The sequence below is a fragment of the Dipodomys spectabilis genome, unplaced genomic scaffold (genome assembly GCF_019054845.1).
Source record: "Dipodomys spectabilis isolate Male_0828 unplaced genomic scaffold, ASM1905484v1 ptg000147l, whole genome shotgun sequence".
NCBI classification, from domain to species: domain Eukaryota; kingdom Metazoa; phylum Chordata; class Mammalia; order Rodentia; family Heteromyidae; genus Dipodomys; species Dipodomys spectabilis.
The window spans coordinates 9,967,763-9,987,743 of record NW_024870824.1 but is presented as its reverse complement, the minus strand read 5'-3'; the positions used below and the strand labels follow the sequence as shown (position 1 = coordinate 9,987,743).

General features: G+C 38.0%; 1 protein-coding gene across 4 annotated transcripts in view; it reads right to left on the bottom strand.

Moving 5' to 3' along the window:
* The window catches only part of Arhgap26 (Rho GTPase activating protein 26), a 459,434-nt gene that overhangs the window by 178,489 nt on the left and 260,964 nt on the right, over positions 1 to 19,981 (bottom strand). For all 4 annotated transcript variants that reach the window (XM_042692003.1, XM_042692006.1, XM_042692004.1 and 1 more), the window contains exons 13-14: positions 14,898 to 14,963; positions 9,711 to 9,785 (exon numbers count right to left, since the gene is read on the bottom strand). In XM_042692003.1, coding sequence (XP_042547937.1) covers positions 9,711 to 9,785; positions 14,898 to 14,963 — 141 coding nt within the window. The remainder of the gene's footprint in view (positions 1 to 9,710; positions 9,786 to 14,897; positions 14,964 to 19,981) is intronic.

Here is a 19,981-nt window from a genome sequence, read left to right as displayed (position 1 = left end):
TATGTGGAAACTAGATTTATCTTATAAACGTATAAGTAAATACATTGGGTGGTATGCAAATGTATAATAATGTATTAACTGAAATACAGTATATTCAAGGGAAAACTCAAATAGTGTAATTCCTTAGACAGGCAAAATAAAACACCAGAAAAAGGAAACTACCTTTTGAAGAAGAAAATTTTTTAATGAGAACAAAGTCTAACTCATCATAATTTTCTTCTATAGTTCCTGTGTTTTTATCCCACCTAAAAAAAAACTAGATGAATCACAAAGATTTTTCTCCTAGAACTCTTTACTGTTAGTTCACATTTAGGAATATGATCTATTGCAAACTCATTTTTGTATACAGGGTCAAGTAAGGACTAAGTTTCATTTTTTCTCTATATGAATGCTTAACTGTACTAATGGCATTTGTTTGAAAGATCATCCTTTCCTTGGTAAGTTACCTTGACCCTTTAAGCAAAGATCAAGTGTCCATGTGTGGGTCTTATTTCTAGACTCTTATATTTTCTCCACTGATTTATATGTCTGTTAATAAATACACACAGTCTTACTTTCTGCATAGAAGGGTGCAAAGTATTTCTTTTTGCAAGTCCTGGGGCTTGAATTCAGAGTCTAGGCACTGTCCCTGAGCTTCTTTTTGCTCATGGGTAGCACACTACCACTTGAGCCACAGCACTACTTCTGGTGCTGGTTTTCTGTTTATGTGGTACTGAGGAATTGAACCCATGGCTTCATGCATGCTAGGCAAGTACTCTACCACTAAGCCACATTCCCAGCTTACTATTTTGTTTTTATAAAATATCTTTTGCTAAAATTTTGAACCTTTCCCATTCTTTAATTCCATTAAATCTTTGAGGAGGAAGTTTATATAGCAGATGTAATCCCTTCAAGGTTAGTTTTAATATTTGGCTATTTGATCAGCACACGTAAGATATAGAACCAACCCAGATGCCACTCAGTAGATGAATAGATCAAGAAAATGTGATATATATATATATATATATATACACACATATATATGATTTCTATGCCTCCATCAAAAAGAATGACACCACCCCATTTGTTAGGAAATGGAAAGACTTGGAAGAAATATTAAGTGAAGTAAGTCAGACCCAAAGAAACACAGGTCCTATGGTTTCCCTTATTTGCAATAACTAGTATATGTCTAGGATAATCTTACCAGACAAGCAGAAAAGGTCAAAAGCTATGTACGTATGACCACATAAGATGATTCTAAGCAAAATGAACCCCAAGATACAAATACAAGAGGTTTTATCTTTGTCGCTGTTGTTGTTAATGTACTATGTGATTTTTTTTGTATGTTCTTCCCCCATGGCATAACCCGTTTTCACTGTATTTGATTCTGGTGCCCTACATCTTGTATATACATTTTTCTGCTTTGGGAAGGGGAAAGGAAATAACAAAATGCCGAAACAAGGACATAGGTTGACCCATTGTAACAATGAGATGTACAAGACACTATGTTGAAAACGAACTTTACAATTTCAGGGCTGGGAGAGAGAAGGGAGAGGCTGGGGAAGTGGGGAGGGAAGGGAAGGTAGGGGAAAAACAAAGGAGGGGGTAACAATGCTCGACAGGAAATATACTCATTACCTTACTCATGCAACGTAACCTATTTGTACAGTATCTTTACAATAAAAATATATTTAAAATTTTGGCAATTTGAAAAGAACTTTTGTTTATTCTAATTATTTTCTAACCATAAATTCAGACATCTTAAAAGCCCTATTCACTTCCCTCCCATATTTAGTGCCCAACCCAAAGTATCCCCAGACACTCTGTTTTGAGATCTGGAAGTTCTCCCAAATCCCTGTTTTAGGAAAGCTTGGGTATAATTTCCCAAGAGGCTACAATTGGAGTAGGGTATGTGGAGCTTCCATTTGTGGTCCTTCCTCTCTGGCTCCTGAATAATCAACCTTTCATCCAAATAGTCAATTCCCTCCTAATCATGTTATTATTTGTTCATTCCCTTTGCTGGTGAGTAAAACTGGAGGTTTTTCTCTTTCCTCTCCTAGTCTCACATGCCTATTTCAAAATCTGGGAATTATTTTCACTCATCATTATGCAAGCCTTTAGGTATTAGACACCATTATAAAGAAGAGGGTGAAATGAATTGGAATGTACTATAAACATGTGTGGAAATATGAACTCTACCTCTGTATAACTAATGTAAGCTAATAAAAGTATATCACTTCTGAATCTCTTCAGAAAGAAGTTCTTGGTGGCTTTTATTTATGGTACTCTGTGAAAAGATGTGGGAAATGAGAGGCACAGACAAAAGGAATGTAGACATTCAGGGTCCCGGAGATATGGGTGAGGCATGTGACGCATGGTAATTTAAAGCACTACTTGGTTTTATAATACCTTCCTGGTGTTCTCCATAATGCTAACTCCAGTTTTGATATTATAAAAATAAAGGGAAATTTTACAACATAATGTAAGAAAAACAACCATGATAAATTTGCATTTTTTCACCATCACAGTGAAATATGATACAAAATAAAGGATAGAAAGTTTTTAACGGAATAGAAAATAAGGTTCTCAGTCAACACTTTCCTGTCAGCAGAAAGATATCCACTATGTACAGATCAAGTAAAGGGTTAGGGAAAACGCATTTGAGGAACAACATAATAAAAGATAGTCTTCTGCCCAACTTCAAGCACAGCCCAAGCTACCCTCAGCGGGACACAGCATACCCATGGGGGAAAACTACTTTCTTTGGTAGCCAGAACACTGCAGAGATTAGAACCTAGGCAGTGAAATCAGACTAGGGAACGGAAGTGAAGGAGTACCTTGTTAATTCATGGCAAGTGAACTCTGGGGGAAAGTCCTAGAATTGTGAGAGAGGTAGAGAAGGACCACAGCTTTGGGCTAATAGAAATAAACCCCATTTTCCCCAGGGCTAAAACCCAATGCCAGAGCCACTAAATGAAAGATTTGTGAATATCTAAGAGTTGGCTGGGTTCATGTATAAAGACATCTTCAATTTCATATAAGAGGATGATTCTAAATAGAAAGTAGCTGCAGAAATAAAAAAAGCATTTATCCAGAGCAAATTTAACAACAAACATCTATAAACTTCTGAGTTCAGGTTTAATTACATGGAAGATTTAAAAAAAAAAAATCTATGTATTTGGCTAAAATACACAGACCAAAGCATCTTGTAAAGTAATTCAGATAGCACCTGCTATATAAATAAAATTTAGTAAAAATATGGGGACTATGGAGCACGCCATCAAAGTAAAATAATAAACAAACTGAAAGAATAAGATGAAAGGTAAAAGTAAGCTAGTAAAGTCAATAAAAATTCAATTATAAAATAAGGAGTAGCAATAATAAAAAAAAAAATCAAACCAACAGAAATTTCAATGAGAACATTTGCTAGAATGCAAAGAATCAGGGGGTTTAGAGAGGTGTAGAGAGCCAGCCAATGGGCAAAGTGTCAGGTACCAAGTTTGAATCCTGGTCTCGAAACAACAACAACAAAAAAAACAGAATGAAAAAAAAAATCAGGAAAAAAATTAACATTAAAATGGTAAAATATGAGGATCATATGCTTCTTAAAACTCTGAGACTTGCAAAATAACAAGCAGAAAAGAACTTGTTCTTTAGAAAAATGGACCCCTTAAATAATAAAGATTGATTATATGGTGATATTTAAAAGTAATGGAAATGGAAAAGATTTTCCATTACATAGTTACTGATCAATTATAAATATGCTTGAGGCAAAGGAGGTTTCCACTTTGTATTAATATATTACAGTTAGATTTTAAGGGAAACAAAGGAGTTTGGAAACTCTGGAATGGGGTCTTTAAAAATGTAATTCATCACAGAGAAGAAAAATGAGATGCTGGATTTCATAAAAGTTTACCCTCTCCCATGGAGACATTCATCAAAGTGCACTTTAGATTGGTAAAGAATTGCAATTAGCCAACATATACAAGAAGAGGAGAAAGATTTTAGAAGGTTATTTAGTACCTCTACACAGTTCCTAAGAACAGCAGACTGTAGAAGAACTTCAATTAACATGGGAAATTAAGACACTGTCTAGTGTTCTGTGCATGCCTGTTTAAAACCCGCAGCATATTTAGACACCAGTGGCTCACCTGTAAAACTAGCTACTCAAGAGGCTGACTGGTTAAAGACAGCATGTGCAGAAAAGTATGTGAAATTCCATCTCCAAAATAACCAGCATAAAGCGGGGGTGGAAGCATGCCTCAAGAGGCAGAGTGTCAGCAAAGCAATCAAGCTAAGAAAGCTTCAGCTCCCGAGTTCAAATACCAGTATTTTCAAAAAATAAAATAAAAAGGCTATAATATAGACATAGTGTGAGTCCAAACTTGCAAACATATGAATCTAGTACTTTGTTATTTTAAAATACATGCTATAAAACATCATATTAAGAAGATGATTATATAATGAAGCATTCTGATATAATATAAAAACTCAATAGAGAGACAGGCTTCATTGTCTCACACCTATAATCCTAGCTACTCAGAAGGCAGAGATCTGAGAACCAAAGTTCCAAGCCAGCCTGGGCAGATAAATCCGTAAGACTCTAATCAGTAAAATTTCAGAACAAGAGACATAGCTCAAATGGGAGAGCACTGGCCATGAGCAAAGAGAGAGAAAGGCTTCGAGTACAAGACATAGTACTGGCACACAAAAAAATCAAAAGTCAGTAAAAGTTGTCTGTGGTCTGCAATCTCTTGTTTTCTTCTTTATGCTTTTCCTATTTCATTAAATTTTCTATAATGACTCATAACTTTAAATCTTAAAGCAATAGTTATTTAAAATATATATAGAAAGGAAAGACATTCACTGTTGAGCAGGCCTACAGTTGATTTAAATATATATATATATTAAAAGATTTATTTTATTTAATATTCAAAGGGGGGAACCAGAGGAGATATAGAGTTTTTTTTTTATTTGGAGGAATTTTCAAGTCCTCCTGAGTCCTTTTTTGTTATCCAAAGAATAATGATGTCTGTTGCTAGGAGGAAGAGACAGAGAAGCACTTGATGTCCGCCAGCATGAAGTGCGGAACTGTGCTGCATTTGCTATGAGCAGCTCTAGCAAGCTTTCTTAAGGAGTCCTAATCAGTAAAACAAAAACATTCTCAAAACACTGGCTCTCATCTTGCTCTTCTAACCCATACTCCCCCAGTGTATTGGAGTGAAAAAAAAAAAAATAAACTTGTGAGCAAAGTTAGTCTCTGGTTTTAATTCTAAGCCATACTTTCAATAATCACAACATACTGTTCTACTTTTGAGAGCCTCAGGACAAATAAACCAAACCTTACACAGTGCCTAGCATGAAACATAGCAAAGGAAGAGTGGGTGAGAAGTTCTAGTCAAATCCAGCCATTTCAGGGAAAGGAACACAGGAGCCCACTTTATTTCACACTCTTGCCTAGTATAGCCAAGCCAGGTATCAGTAACATTAATGAAGATGAAAGCATATTCCCAGAAGAGGAGACAGAGCTGGGTGTTGGGCCCTGACCTACCAGGTGGCTCTGTTCTGTGATTGTGAGATTCAGACTTAACAGGAGAAGCAATCTACCAGTCTCAACTTCAGCCAACCAGATCTTGCACTCTGTTTATCTCAGCTCTGGATTGGTTTGGATTCCAGTGGATCTGAACTGTTCTGGAAGAAGCAGCTGGCCTTGTGACTTTCAGCCACTAGTTACTACTTTTTCAGAACATTCCTCAGATGTTCATCATTATATTTATATCCCTAGGAAAACTGAGGAAAAGAGCAAGATAAATATCTTGTTTAAGGGCCACTAAGTGGAGTGATAAAAACTGGCTCTTCTGAAAAACCATTCTTTTGCTCAGACAACTGAGCCAAGGTGATTCTTTTTTAGATTAGCAAAGTAGTCTAAAATGTCATATTTCTTTTCAGCAGTGTCATCTTACATAATCATCTGTCTTTGAAATCTCTCTGGCCTTTCTGCTCCCCCACATCCAGTTGGTTAAAAAATCTTGCTGATTCTCTCTCTACAATGATTTTGAGCTTGTCCTTTTTATGACCTCCAACCAGCTGCTTGGTTCAGCCTTCAAGGAAGTACACTCCGACGCATCTATTGTAACTGTCTTTTTCATGCATTTCCATGATCAAATACATGTTCCACATTGTTGCCAGATCATTGTCCTAAATCAAGAATCTGATCCTTTTCCTCCTGTGTTAGACATGCTTCTCTCACCCACCAGAAGCCATTATTCTAGGAAAGTATTCCTCTGTTATTCTATCAATAATCCCCCTGAGTCCACTGGGTTTCATGAACTGACCCTGTTCCTGCACCGCCCTTTCCCCCACCTCCTATATCCCCAGAGATGGGCTCAGGCTCCAGGCCATCTGGACCCATCTGCTGTACACCATGTGGCTGGCCCCAAATTGAGAAATGACTCACGTGAATGGCCCCATACTAGACAATCAAAGTCTTTTCTGTGGCCCTTTGCCAAAAGTGTCCCCAAAGATACTCTCTTTTGAGTGATGCAAGCTTCCAAGGCTGCTGTGGCTAGACCTATCTGGGACACTCCCATAGAAAGTAAAGCCAAGAGAGAAGACCAAGACCAAGACCAAGACCAAGACCAAGACCAAGACCAAGACCAAGACCAAGAGAGGACACAGATAATGAGAAGCTAGAATAGAGAAGGGGAAAGGCTTCAACTGAAGGAAAGATGCCCTGGAGACCATAGTAACCACCATGCTTCTGTCAAGGTGGATTTATCACCTATAGGAGCAAACAAACACTCCCCCTTTCCTGTAAACTATACTAAATTGTTTGCTTGACAATTTTATGTGCAAGAATCATAGTATATGTCACTCCACTACCTAGAACTTTTAGTAGCTTCTTATTCCCTTCAGAAAAACAAAGCAAACATACAATCAAAACTCTTCAGCACAGTATTCAAATTCTTCAATGAAAGAGACCACCTTATCTCTTCAGCTTTAACTCTCTTGTCCCAGACTCATCTTTATTTTTTTTTAAATTGTAAAAATACCATATAGAGGGGTTACAATTACATGGGCAAGATAATGAGTACATTTCTTATCAAGCATTGTTGCCTCCTTTTTTCAGACTCATCTTTTGTTAATGGTACTGGGATTTGAACTTAGGATCTTCAACTTGCGAGTAGACACTCTACCCTAAGCCATATCTCCAACCTTTATTTTTTTTTACACTGATTATTTTGAAAGAGGGTCTCATTTTGTTCCCTAGATATTTTAGGGTTCCCATTGTAGCTGGGATGATAGGTAGATACCACCACACCTAACGTCTTCCAGAGTTGGAATCTGATGAATGTTTCTGTACAAGCTGGCTAGAACTAGAATCCTCTTGTCTCAGCCTTCCACATACTCACAATGACAGGCATGGGCCACTGCCCCTAGTTGAAAGGGAGTGTTTTTAATTATTTTTGCCTGGGCACCATGTTCCTTCCAACTTAGCCTCCCAAATAGCTAGGAATACAGTCTTGAGCCACTGTGCCCAATGGCCAGCTTTTATTTCTTTTCTCTCTTCTTCATCTTGCTTTTCTTTTTTTTTTTTTTTTTTGTGGCACTGGGGTTTAAAATCAAAAGTCACACAAAATTAGGGAAGTGCTCCATTGCTTCTAACCCTCAAGTAATTCTGTAAATATTAAAATCATCATCATCATCATCATCATTGTATCTTTGCTCTGGCCATCACACACCCTGATTTCTTTTTCTATGCTATTACCCATATTTCCTCATTCTGAATTTTCTTTTACTCTTTCCTTCAGTACTCAGTCTTCCAGGTCCAATGCATACTAAATGCTAATATATTTTTACATTACAGTTCAGAACATGTATATCTCACCCTACCAATCACCTACTCTTTCTAAGGCTTAACTGGTAGCATCTGATAATCTGTTCTAGAGATCAGACACTCCAAAAATGTTTGCAACTCTGAACAAACATGAAAAGGTTAATACCTAACTGCTTCTTCAGTCTTCTTTACATGAAAAATTTTCAAAAAGTAGCCTTAGTGCTATATGACTCAGCAATTTTACTCTTGGGCATTTGTCCCAGAAGAACAAATGTATATCAACAGAGAAACCTGTATACAAATATTTATAGCAGCTTTACTCATAATAGCCTCAAACTGGAAATAACACAGATGTCCTTCAGTAACTGAATGACCAAACAAACTGTGGTATGTCCATATAATAGAATACCACTTAGAAGTTTTTAAAAAAAGACACACTATTATTACATGCAACAACCTGAACAAAATTTTATGAATTATATTGAATAAAAAAATCCTCAAATGTTACATATTGTATGACTATACTTATATAAATCTTAAAATGACAAAATTAGAGAAAAAGAGAACAGGTAACAGGTTGCTTTGGGTTACAGATGAGATACGAAGAGAGGAGTAAGACAAATGATTATAGCCATTAAAGGTAACAGAAGGGATCCTTACAGTGATAGAAATGTTCTGTATCCTGATTGGATCAATGTTAGTATCTTGGTTGTGATATTGAAATACAGTTCACAAAATGTTATAGGAGGAAACTACGTAATAGGTACAAAAGATCCATCTGTATAATTTCCTATATTTCCTTCTGTGGGTCTATAATTGCTTCAAAGTAGAATGCTTAATTAAAATAGAAAGTTGCTATATCCCAAATTTGAGCTAAAAAGCAGATTCTAAGTGCTGATGATCTCACAGCTAATCACAGTTCTAAACACCAAATCTCACTGTGACTCCTAAAACTATAAGGTTTTACCTATGAGGGGTGAGTAGCAATCTTAAAGCAGGCAACAAATAGAGCCACTCTGGTCCCCATGAGAGAGGAGACAGGAAAAACATTTCCAAAACCAGGATGGCACAAGGAATAACAATTACTAACAATACAACTGTCCTTTCCCAGGTCACCAAGCTCGAACCCCAGGTGATGGTCCATCTTTGCAAGTGCATGGCTGGGGCTCCAGGGAAATAAATAACAGCCACTGATCTGTGAAATCTGATCTGTTTGCCATTTAGATCCATGTGACTCATAGAAGCTGGCTGCCCCTTCTAAAAATACAGAAAATCTGCAACCTAAGCAACTTGGGTTCATGGGCTCATGGATTTTTTTTTAAATTCAAGTACTACACATTTAGAGATAATGGTTATATTTATAACAGCAAGGCAAAGGAAATCCTGCTGCTCAAGTGAGGGGAACTAGGTTAAAATCTAGAAGCAAAAAGGATCCAAAGGTTTATCTGTATGTATACATTTTATATGGGTTATATGACACCCTCAGGAACAGGAACATGAGCTCTGAAGTCCTTGTGGGCTAGAAGGATGTCATTCCTTGGGCATTGGGTGTGTCCTACTAAATACCTGCCCCAAAAGAGAACAGAGGGAGTCATGAGCTATTAAAGGCAGGCAGGGCGTGGTGGGCACATGAGTGACTAGACACCACTTGGACTGGCGGTAGTTGAATCTGAGAGGACGCAGTATGCTTAATCTGGAACTTCTTATCTTGTACAGTCACACTAAGAATCTTTCCCAGCAACGTCCTCATCCCCAACTGGTGAATGAGGCAGTAGATTTCTGGGTATCAGCTCTTGGATACCGATTCCTTCCCCAGAAGCTTAGCCCTATGTGACCTTTCAGAGTGGGCTTCCCTAGAGACCCACCTGCCAGAACCACTACTGCACTTACTCACCCATCAGGACACTCAGCAACTTCTGCACTCTGGAGTTGACCCCCACGATTCGGTAGAGTCCTTGTTCATTGATCCCTGAGAAGAGAAGCAGTGACGATTTAATTAGAAGTGTGTCAGAACACAAGTCAGGCCAACAAGGCCAAACGCTTTTTTTTCTGTTTTTCAATTTTCATTTTCTCAGTTCCTTTAAAAGCTGCTGTAATTAAAGTCCCCTGTCACTCAGCTTAGCTCTTAGCAAAGGAGTGGGATGTGGTACAGCTGTCTAGGATTTCACGGATGTGCTGCACACTGCAGCCCTCTGCAGCCCTCATGTTAGTTCAGTTATCAGAGGGGAAAGACACCTTCCTCTTCACTTGCCAAGCTGAGAGACTCAAGAATTTTGAAAGATGCAAAATATATATCCTTTTATAAATGTTGCATTTAGACCCTCCTACCTTTTTTGTGCTGTTCTTGGAGCTTGAACTCAGGACCTGCACACTGTCCTTGAGCTTCTTTTGTTCAAGGCTAGTGCTTTTACCATTTCAGCTATAGCTCCATTTCCAACTTTTGGATGGTTAATTGGAGCTGACTTTCCTGCCTGGACTGGCTTTGAAATGCAATGCTCAGATATCAGCCTCCTGAGTAGTTAGAATTACAGGTATGAGATACCAGCACTCAGCTTTTAATCCATTTTTTAAAGCCCCAAAATCACATGATTAAAAAATTCATGTAAAGAAAAGGACAAAACCCTGATAACTTATTTTTATATGATGAAAATATTAATGTATGGCATTTAATATGTTAATGAATGCTAGCCCAAACTGACAATTTAAAAAATCCATGCATTTGCATTATAAATATTGTTTATAAAGGAAAAAGGAAACCACCTTCATGAATCCAAGGTATTATAGAACTAGACTTGACATTCCAACATCTGACCAAAGAAGCCAAAGCTAACTCACTTCATTATTCTGCTCATTTACAGATATAGTTCAAATCAGTACCGCACCATTTACAAAGGGAGCAATGGGACCTAGTCACTTGAAATAGCTTTCTTCTGTCTGGTGTCAACCCATCATATCTGACACTTCTCAAATAAGTAGTCTCCTGCTAGCTCTCTGATTCTCCTGCTGTCCATTTTTTGACCAAAATAAACTTCTTACCTCTTCTCTTCAAGCCTAACAGTGGAAAGCAATGTATGTATACCACAGTGAAAATTCATTATGGACCCTACAGGGGCCACATGATTGAGCACAGCCCATTCTGACAACATTATCAACCAACCAACACTCAGGCTAATGTATCAGCTCATGTCCCACCTCACAACCTTTTCTCTAATTGTTCCTTCAGAAATCAGGCTCATTCTTTCACCAGATTTTTACATCATTCAAGTGTCAGCTTCAGTGCATCTTCTTTAATCTAATGCAGCCCACAGTCAACACAATAAACCACTAGAAAATCGGAATTGGTGCTGTGGCTCAAGCGGTAGAGCGCTTGCCTTGAGGCAAAGATCTGAGGGACAGAGCCCAAGTCCACAGTCCAAGCCCCAGGACCAACAATAAATAAATAAATAAATAAATAAATAAATAAATAAATAAATAAATAAATAAATAAATAAATAAATAGAATCATCCTGTGTGTATGTGTGTGTGTACATATATGTGTGTGTTACTAAGCCATACTTCAAGCCCTTTTTTGCTCTGATTAGTTTTTTAGTTACTTTTGTCTTCCCACTATAACTGGGAGGATAGGCCTGTACCACCATGCCCAACTTTTTGTGTTGAGATAAAGTCCCAAAGTCTTTTTTGTTCAGACTGACCTTGAGGCTCCATCTTCCTGATCTCATCCTCTCAATTAGCTAGAATGACAGGCAAGTGTCACTGTATCTAGCTAATTGATGAGATGAAATACCAACAGCTTTTTGCCTAGTTATTGAATGGTGATCAGTCCCACCCATCTCTGCCTCCACAGCAGTTAAGATTACAGGCATAGGTCACTAAAATTGTCTTTTAATTTGGTTCCTTGCTTGTCCATTTTTCTTCACAATAGAAACAAAAACTCCAAGTATAGCATTCTATTTGGTCACTATTATGCTCCCAGGCCTTAGGTCAGTATAGGATATAAAATAATGAACAGACAGCCACTATAACCTGCACAGGGAAGCCAACATGTATTTGCTGGGGGGAAAAAATCAGTTCTCGTGTTTCAGTGTCTTCCACAAGGCCTATACAAAACTGAAACAAGGAGGAAAACTAAAGACTGATAGAATTTTAGGGCTGAAGCCACTTTAGATCATGCCTCTCGTTCTAGATGGATCCTAGCCCAGAACACTGAGGACCAGTCCCATATTCCTCAGTCACAGAGAATTTGTTAAATGTGTCAACTTGAAAAGTCTGAATTAACTCTCTTTCTCTTACCCCTGAGCTTTCCTAACACTTTACACAATCCTGGCTCCCAGTGGACAATTACCAATGAATCCTAGATCATTTGGATTATTGTTCATCCCTGCTCCCCACAGATATGTGTATACACAAATGCCTGGTAAGAGGGAAATGCCCACTTCCTGAATGCTATTTCACTCATAGTGTCCTCCTTTCTTATTTGGGTCAAATGAAAATCTTCTACGGGCGGGGGAGAGAAAGCTCATCAATACAGTGCATGCCCAAAGACCAGTGTCAGATGCTCAGGACCACTAACTAACATCAAATCAAATCAAAGGGAAGGACTGAGAGTTAAGAGACTAGCCCTGGCCAAGTTAGGGAGGACCTAACTCAGAAACAGAATACTAACAAAAAAAGCTGGAGATGTGGCTCAAGACAGATCATTTGCCTAGCATGCAAAAGCAAAAAAGAAAAAGAGAAAGGAACACCTTGGATCTGTAATAGATTCTGAAAACAGTTAAAATGATCAGATATCCCTCTTGGTTTTAGTTGTTAGAAACTCAGAGATAGTGGCCCACTTTAGGCAAAGTGTTGGTGCTAGTGGTGTACATTCACTATTGGCTCCATCTTTTTGCCTCTACTTTGTTAACCCTATGTTCCTTATTTCACACTCAATTCTTTTCAAATGAAAAGCAAATTTACACTCCTGTTGAAAAAATACCCAAAATTAATATAAACACCCAAAAATTAAAAACTAGAATAAAGCAAAAGGTAAATCAAAGGAAGGTAGAAAAAAATGACACACTGGCACCTGTACAACCGTATATACCTTCTCCTGCAACCACCAGAATGGGCTCAATTGGACAGGTTTCTGTAACTTCACCTTCCTCTTAAGGTATATAATTAAGAAAATAGTTGAATATGGTGGTACATACATAGTCCCAGCACTGGGGAGGAGGAGAAGGAGGCAGGAAGATCAGGAGTTAAGGCCAGCCTGTGCTACATAAAGAAACCCTGTCTCAGAGAGAAAAAGAGAAAAGTAGGGGAAAATGAGACAGAGAAAGATGGAAAGAGGAAGGGAGGTAGGAATGAATAGATGGATGGAAGGGAAAAGAACAAAAAGGAGGGATAGAAAGGGAGGGAAACAATGGAAGAAGTATATTTATAGTAGTGATTCATAGTTCGTGCAGAATGTTTCATTATTGTAATGCTGGGGCTTGAATTCATATTGTTGGGCTTGCTAGGTAGGAGCTCTATGTCTTTGAGCTAAACCTCCAGTCCCTTTAGTTTTTTTTAAATTTTTTCAAATAGGGTCTTACTTTTACCCTTGAGCTGTCTGGGACCTCAATCCTCCTATTTAAGCATACTACACACCTGGGAATATTATTTTCCTTGCAAGCTGTTTTCTTTGGCTGGTCTTGAACTTCAAGGCTTGAGTCCCAGATACTTGGACTGATTAAAGTAGTTTTTTACTGCATAACTGAACCATTGTTGACTTAACCAAGTTTTATAACATTTGGCCAGGTCTTGATTATGCATGTGAACAATACTGCTGTATAAATACCTTAGTGTTTAATCTTTATGATCAATTCCTATCTACTTCCACATTGTAGTTCCTGGACATACTTTATACATCTTTGCAACATGTCATAACACTTTGCTAAACACTTAAAATTGTTTCTAAAAAATAAATTAAAAAATAAAAATAAATGCAATTAAAAAATTTTTTGGAAAGAACATTTTTGATGAGACACATAGGCATAAGAGGCTCAAGAGGTTGTACCCCTTTCCCCCTCCATTTAGTCAAAGTTTTGTGGCCTTTATAAAGAAGTTTATATTTCACAACTGGTAAGGTTATGACCCTGTTTTAAAATAGAAGGCTTTCTTTTCAATAGCTAAAAAGGGCTGGTTGTTGGAGAGGCTATGGAATAAACAAGATTTTCATCTCTGACAATGGTTCAAATAAAATCCAGTGAAAAGATGGTTAATAGTTTTTTCTCAGAGCACAACAGACCAGAGCCCTCAAAGCTCCAACCTGACAAAAGTGAGGATTCTCCTTTGTGGCAGTCTCTGAGAAGAGAATAGACACTATGGGCTGAACCAGCCTCTCTAATCTCAACGTTTGTTCCAGTGGATCCAGGAAAAGTCAGTACTCAACAGGGGCCATACCCTTTCTCTGGACCAAGAATCCTAACCAACTCCCCAGAACAGCAGTTTTTAACCCCAACTCTGTTCACTGACTGGAAAGAATCCAGAGGTTTATGACTTAGACAGGAAAGTAATTATACATTCTTATTTCCACTGACATATAACTGACATCACACATATTTCCTTCCATTATGAATGTAGGCAGAAAACCACAGTGGCATTAACAGTGGCCTGCACTGTGGTCCAAAAATCATAGCTATTTTCCTAACATATTACAGTTACTCCAGACATCTAGAAATATCACCGCTTCTAGGTTTCACAACTATCAGACTCATCTTAGGAAAAAGAGAACTTGTTCACAAACAAACATAGCTACTACTATCTCATAACTATGCCTTGAAGTATTTTAATAAATAAATTTCAATTACTGGTTTCTATAAACCTATGTATTTTACACTTACGTATTTAGAACACTCCTCTTATTAGCCAAAGAGATAGATAACATGAAGCAGATAGACAATTCCTGCTTCAGCTCAATGTGATTTTGGAAACATATGAACTATAGTATTGGGGAACTTAATGAGTCATTGAAAATTGAATAACAGCAGGTAGCAGGTCTGACGTCTCTCCAGATGCTTGACCTGCCAGAAGAAGAATGCCATCTGTTAAACTACTTTACCTCTGGTTTCCACAGCATGGATGCATTTCCTGATGATGCTGAAGCCAATGCTGTCCAACTGTGCAGCTGAAAGAGCAAAAGAAAGGCAGTCAAGTTCTGGTTGTGCAAATCAACTTCAGGGTAAGCTGTGACCAATCCAATGACAATTACTGCATGATATGGTCATGTGTCCTTTAATTTTTTCCATGGAGAAATAAAAAATAATGAAAATAGAGTTTAAAAATGAGCTGGCATCAATTAAGAACTAACATATGCTAGTAAGGTCTAAGCACTTTGCCTGAGAGTTCTCATAGTAACTTCAAGTTAAAGTAACCAGCAACTGAATCCACCATTTATAACTGAAGAAATGGGAGCATAGTGAAGGAATCTTAGGATGGAAGTGTAGGACTGCCTATAGTCACCTCCAAACAACAAAAATGTTGGGCATGTGCTATATACTAAGATTATCTCTTTTAATCCTAACTGGTCATCCAAGATAATGATGTCTATCATCACCTTCATATTACAGATGAAGAAACAGAAGTTTGTAAAAACTAAACTTCTCCAGTGTTGCAAAGTTAATATATGGAGGCTTGTCCAGAGTCCATAAAAATACGGCCTTATATATGACCCTAAGTTAATGTATAATCCTGTTCAGGTAACTAGAAAAAAAGGAAAATGAAGAGGGAAAGGGGGAAGAAAATAACCCAGAGGAAAATTAAAACAGTCAAGGACAAAGAAGCTGCTATAGTTAGAAATGCTCAGGTAGTCCAGCCAACCTTCCCTGTGGCAAATCAGCAGGTGGTGAGAGGCTTCTCAACTTGCTTCACAATCTACTAGTGTCACTCAGAAAATATATACCCCCACAGCAGCAACTTCTCCCACAATGAAGAGCCAAGTTTCTAATCTGGCAACTAGGAGCATGAAAATCTACCAGCCCTTCCCACAATGCTTTGGTTCCCAGGATAAACGTGTATGGTCATCTGTAAAAATGGGCTCCTCCTTGATCTCCTCAAGACACTGGGACAAGACCTTCTACAGATCCATGATGGGAGTGAAGGAAGGTGTGGTTGAGAGTGTGAAGACAGGTTAATTCCAAATGATCTGTGATCATTCAAGGAAAAAACCAAGTTTTCATTATATGAGAACTGAGCAGTATCTGAACTTATCTCGGCTCATCCAAATGAAATATTTCTCAAATCCTTGGTGTAGTCAGATCTAAAATCTGAAAAATCACTGAGAATAGCCAAAATCAAAGTAAAAAGAGAAAAATTCTCCAAAACTTCTTACCAAAGTGTATGTATTATAAATGTACTCCATCTAAAATAGCAAGTATAGAACCAGAAGAAAAACAAGAAAATAACAACTATCAACCCCAGAAAATTACGTGCCACACAGATCATTCTTCTTATTCCTTAAGACAGCTAAGAAGCTGACTGTTAGTTTTCTTGATAATGGCCATTCTAACTGGGCTGAGGTAACATCTCAGTGTTGTTTTGGTTTGCATTTCTTTTATAGCCAGAAATGTTGAACATTTCTTCATGTGTCTATTGGCCATTCTTCCTTCTTCTAAAGAAATCTCTTTAACCCATTTGTTAATTGAGTTATTGTTTCTTTGAGGGTTTATTGCGGGGGGGGGGGTAACTTTTTGAGCTTTAGGTACATTTTAGATATGAGGCCCTTATCTGATACATAGCTGGTAAAAAAAAAAAAAATCTCCCATTCCGTGGACTTTCTATTTATCTTGTTAGCTATGTCCTTTGACATGCAGACACTGTTCACTTTTATGGAATACTATTTATCCAGTCTGTCTTTGATTTGTTGTGATTCTGCATTTTTACTTAGGAAGTTTCAACCCACGCCTAGGAGCCATAGTGTTTCCCCTACCCCTTCTTGTAATATTTTTATGGTATCTGGACTTACATTGAGGTCTTTGATCCATTTAGAATTAATTCTGGTACATATGTGCAATTGATCATATAAAATAATGTTTATCTACATGAACTCAGGAAATGAAAACAAGAGGCTTTTTTTTCTTTTTGGTCAGTCGTGGGGCTTGAACTGTGGGCTTGGGCGCTATCCCTCAGCTCTTCAGCTCAAGGCGAGCACTCTACCGCTTGAGCCACAGCGCCACTTCTGGTTTTCTAGTTGTTTATTGGAGATAAAAGTCTCACGGACTTTCCTTGCCTGGGCTGGCTTTGAACCGTGATCCTCAGATCTCAGCCTCTGAATAGCTAGGATTACAGGCATGAGCCACCAGCGCCCTGCTAAGAGGCTTTTTTCTTAGTTGCTGTTTGTGTTTTCTTTTCCTTTTGTCTTATTTGTTCATTTATCTATCTTTGGGAGGATTAATGGGAGGAGGCACAGAAATGATGGGACAAAGGGAGAACAAATGCACCAGTGGCACTGGAAAGATACTATGCTGAAAATGAACTACAGAGCTTGTGGGTAGGGACAGGAAGACAAAACTGGGAGAGAACAAGGGAAGCAGTGACACTGTTCAAAAAGATATATACTCTTAGCCAGGTGCTGGCAGCTAATGCCTATAGTCCTAGCTATTCAGAAGACTGAGGTCTTAGATGGCAGTTCAACGACAGCCTGGGCAAGAAAGTTCATGAGACTCTTATCTCCATTAACCCCCAGAAAACTGGAAGTGGTGCTGTGGCTCAAAGTGGTAGAGTACTAGCCTTGAGGGAAAAAGCTCAGGGACAGTGCCTATGTCCAGAGTTCAAGCCCCATAACCGATAAAAAAAAAAAAGAAGAAAGGAAGGAAGGAAGGAAGGAAGGAAGGAAGGAAGGAAGGAAGGAAGGAAGGAAGGAAGGAAGGAAGAAGGAAAGAAGGAAAGAAAACAAAAGATTAAAAAAATCCTCGTTTCAATATCTTGGAGTTCATTTCAATTAGCAATATTTTATATGGTCATATGTACATCGCTATTGACCTGATCTTCTGCTAGGACTATCCTAGACATATACTAATTATTACAAATGAGAGAAACCATGAAGCTAGGTTTCTAGAGGGTTAGTTTTTTTCTACTCAAATATTTGTCTTTTATTTCTTCTTTTATTATTATTGTCAAGGTGATGTACAGAGTGGTTACAGCTACATAAGATAATAAGTATATTTCTTGTCAAACTTGTTACCCCTTCCCTCATTCTTCCTCTACTTTCTTTCCCACCACCCTCCACCACCACCTCACTCTGCAAGTTGACAGATCACTTCCAATACATTGTCTTGTGTATATTGCTGTTGCATTGGTTCTGTGTTGTTGTTTTTAATGCACTGTGTGAAGTTATTTCTTTTTTCTTTCATTTCCACCCCCTTTTGGCTTATCCCCTGTTGTCACTGTTTTTGATTTTGATACCCTATGTCTTGTACATACATTTATCTGCTTTGGGGAAGGAAAGAGGAATAACAAAATGGTAAGAAAAAGGATAAAGGGTGAACCAGTACAACAGTGATACTGGCAGACATGCTGTTGGAAATTAACTTTACAACTTGGGAAGGAGGGAACTGGGGAGGAGGAAAAGTGGGAGAAAATGAGGGAGAGGGTAAAACTGACAAGAAATATACTCATTACCTTACTTGTGTAACTGTAAAACCTCTGTGCATCATCTTTACAATAAAATATTATTAAAAAAGAAATCTTTATCTGACATATAACTGTAACCCCTCTATATATCATTTTTATAATAACAATAAAAATGCCCAAAAAGGGAGGGGCTGGGAAGGTGGTTCAGTGGTAGAATGCTTGCCTTGCACGAGGTACTGCATTCGATTCCTCAGCACCACATAAGCAAAAAGAAAAAAAGCCGGAAGTGGCGCTGTGGCTCAAGTGGTAGAGTGCTAGCCTTGAGCTGAAGAGCTGAAGGATAGCGCCCAGGCCCAGAGTTCAGGTCCAATGACTGACAAACACACACACACACACACACACACACACACACACACACACACATACACACACACATACACACCTATTAGCTAACCCTCTAGGCTTTCCAGTAGGGGTCAAGTATTTATTCTGCAAATGGTGTTATCGTGAGCATTCTAATTAGAAGCATTCTGGTGTACACACCAGACTGGGATTATTTTTCCAGATAAAACTCCATTAAACTGAAAATTTTCAAATATGGTTACAATATGCAACACACAGTTTAAATAGCAGTTGGAATCCAGAGCAGAATTTGTTTTCATTTTAAATGGGTAGTTTTACTAAGATATAATTAATGTACCATAAAGTTCACCTACTTTAAGTGCACAATTTGGTTGTTGCTTGTATGTTTGCAAAGCAAGGAATTCATCACCACTAGCTCCAGAACATTTTGGTCCTTTCTTTCCCCAGAAAAACCCTATATACTCTCCATCTTTCCCATCCCCCATTCCAGGATCCACCATGAATTGGCTTTCCTTATGAATATGACTTTCCTCTTTATATATGCTGCACACCTGTGAAATAATAAAATATATGATCTCTCATATCTGGCTTCTTTCACTTATGTTTTCAAGGTTCATCCATGTAGCGTAAGTACATCACTCCTTTGAAGGCTCAGTAATATTATATTGTGTGTATCTGTATATCTATTTATATCCATATATACCATCTGGTAAGTATTCATCAGTTGTTTGACATTTCAGTTGTTTCCATTTGTGGCTATTAAGTATAATGCGACTATGAACATCTGTGTCCAAGTCTGTGTAGACATTTAGCATAATCTCGGGTCAAAGGATATATCTATGCTTGACTTCTTGAGGAACTACCAAATTGTTTTCCAAAGCAGCTGTACCATTTTACATTCCCACTAGTGCAGTGTAAGTGTTCCAGTTTCCCTACATCCTTGCCAACATTTATTATGGTCTTTTTTTTTATTGTAGTCATCCTAGTGGGTGTCAAGAGTTATTTGTCGGTGGTTTTGATTTGCATTTCCCTGATGATTAATGATGCTGGGCATCTTTTCATGTGGAAGGGAGGACATTCATTCCTTTGTACAGTAGTCAGAAGACAGCCTGCTGGAAAGTATTTGTCAGGGAATTACTTTTTTGTGCTTAAGGAGGTTTCCAAAATGTTTATTCAGTAGGCAGTTTTAGTCTTTTAGAGACTCTTTTCAAA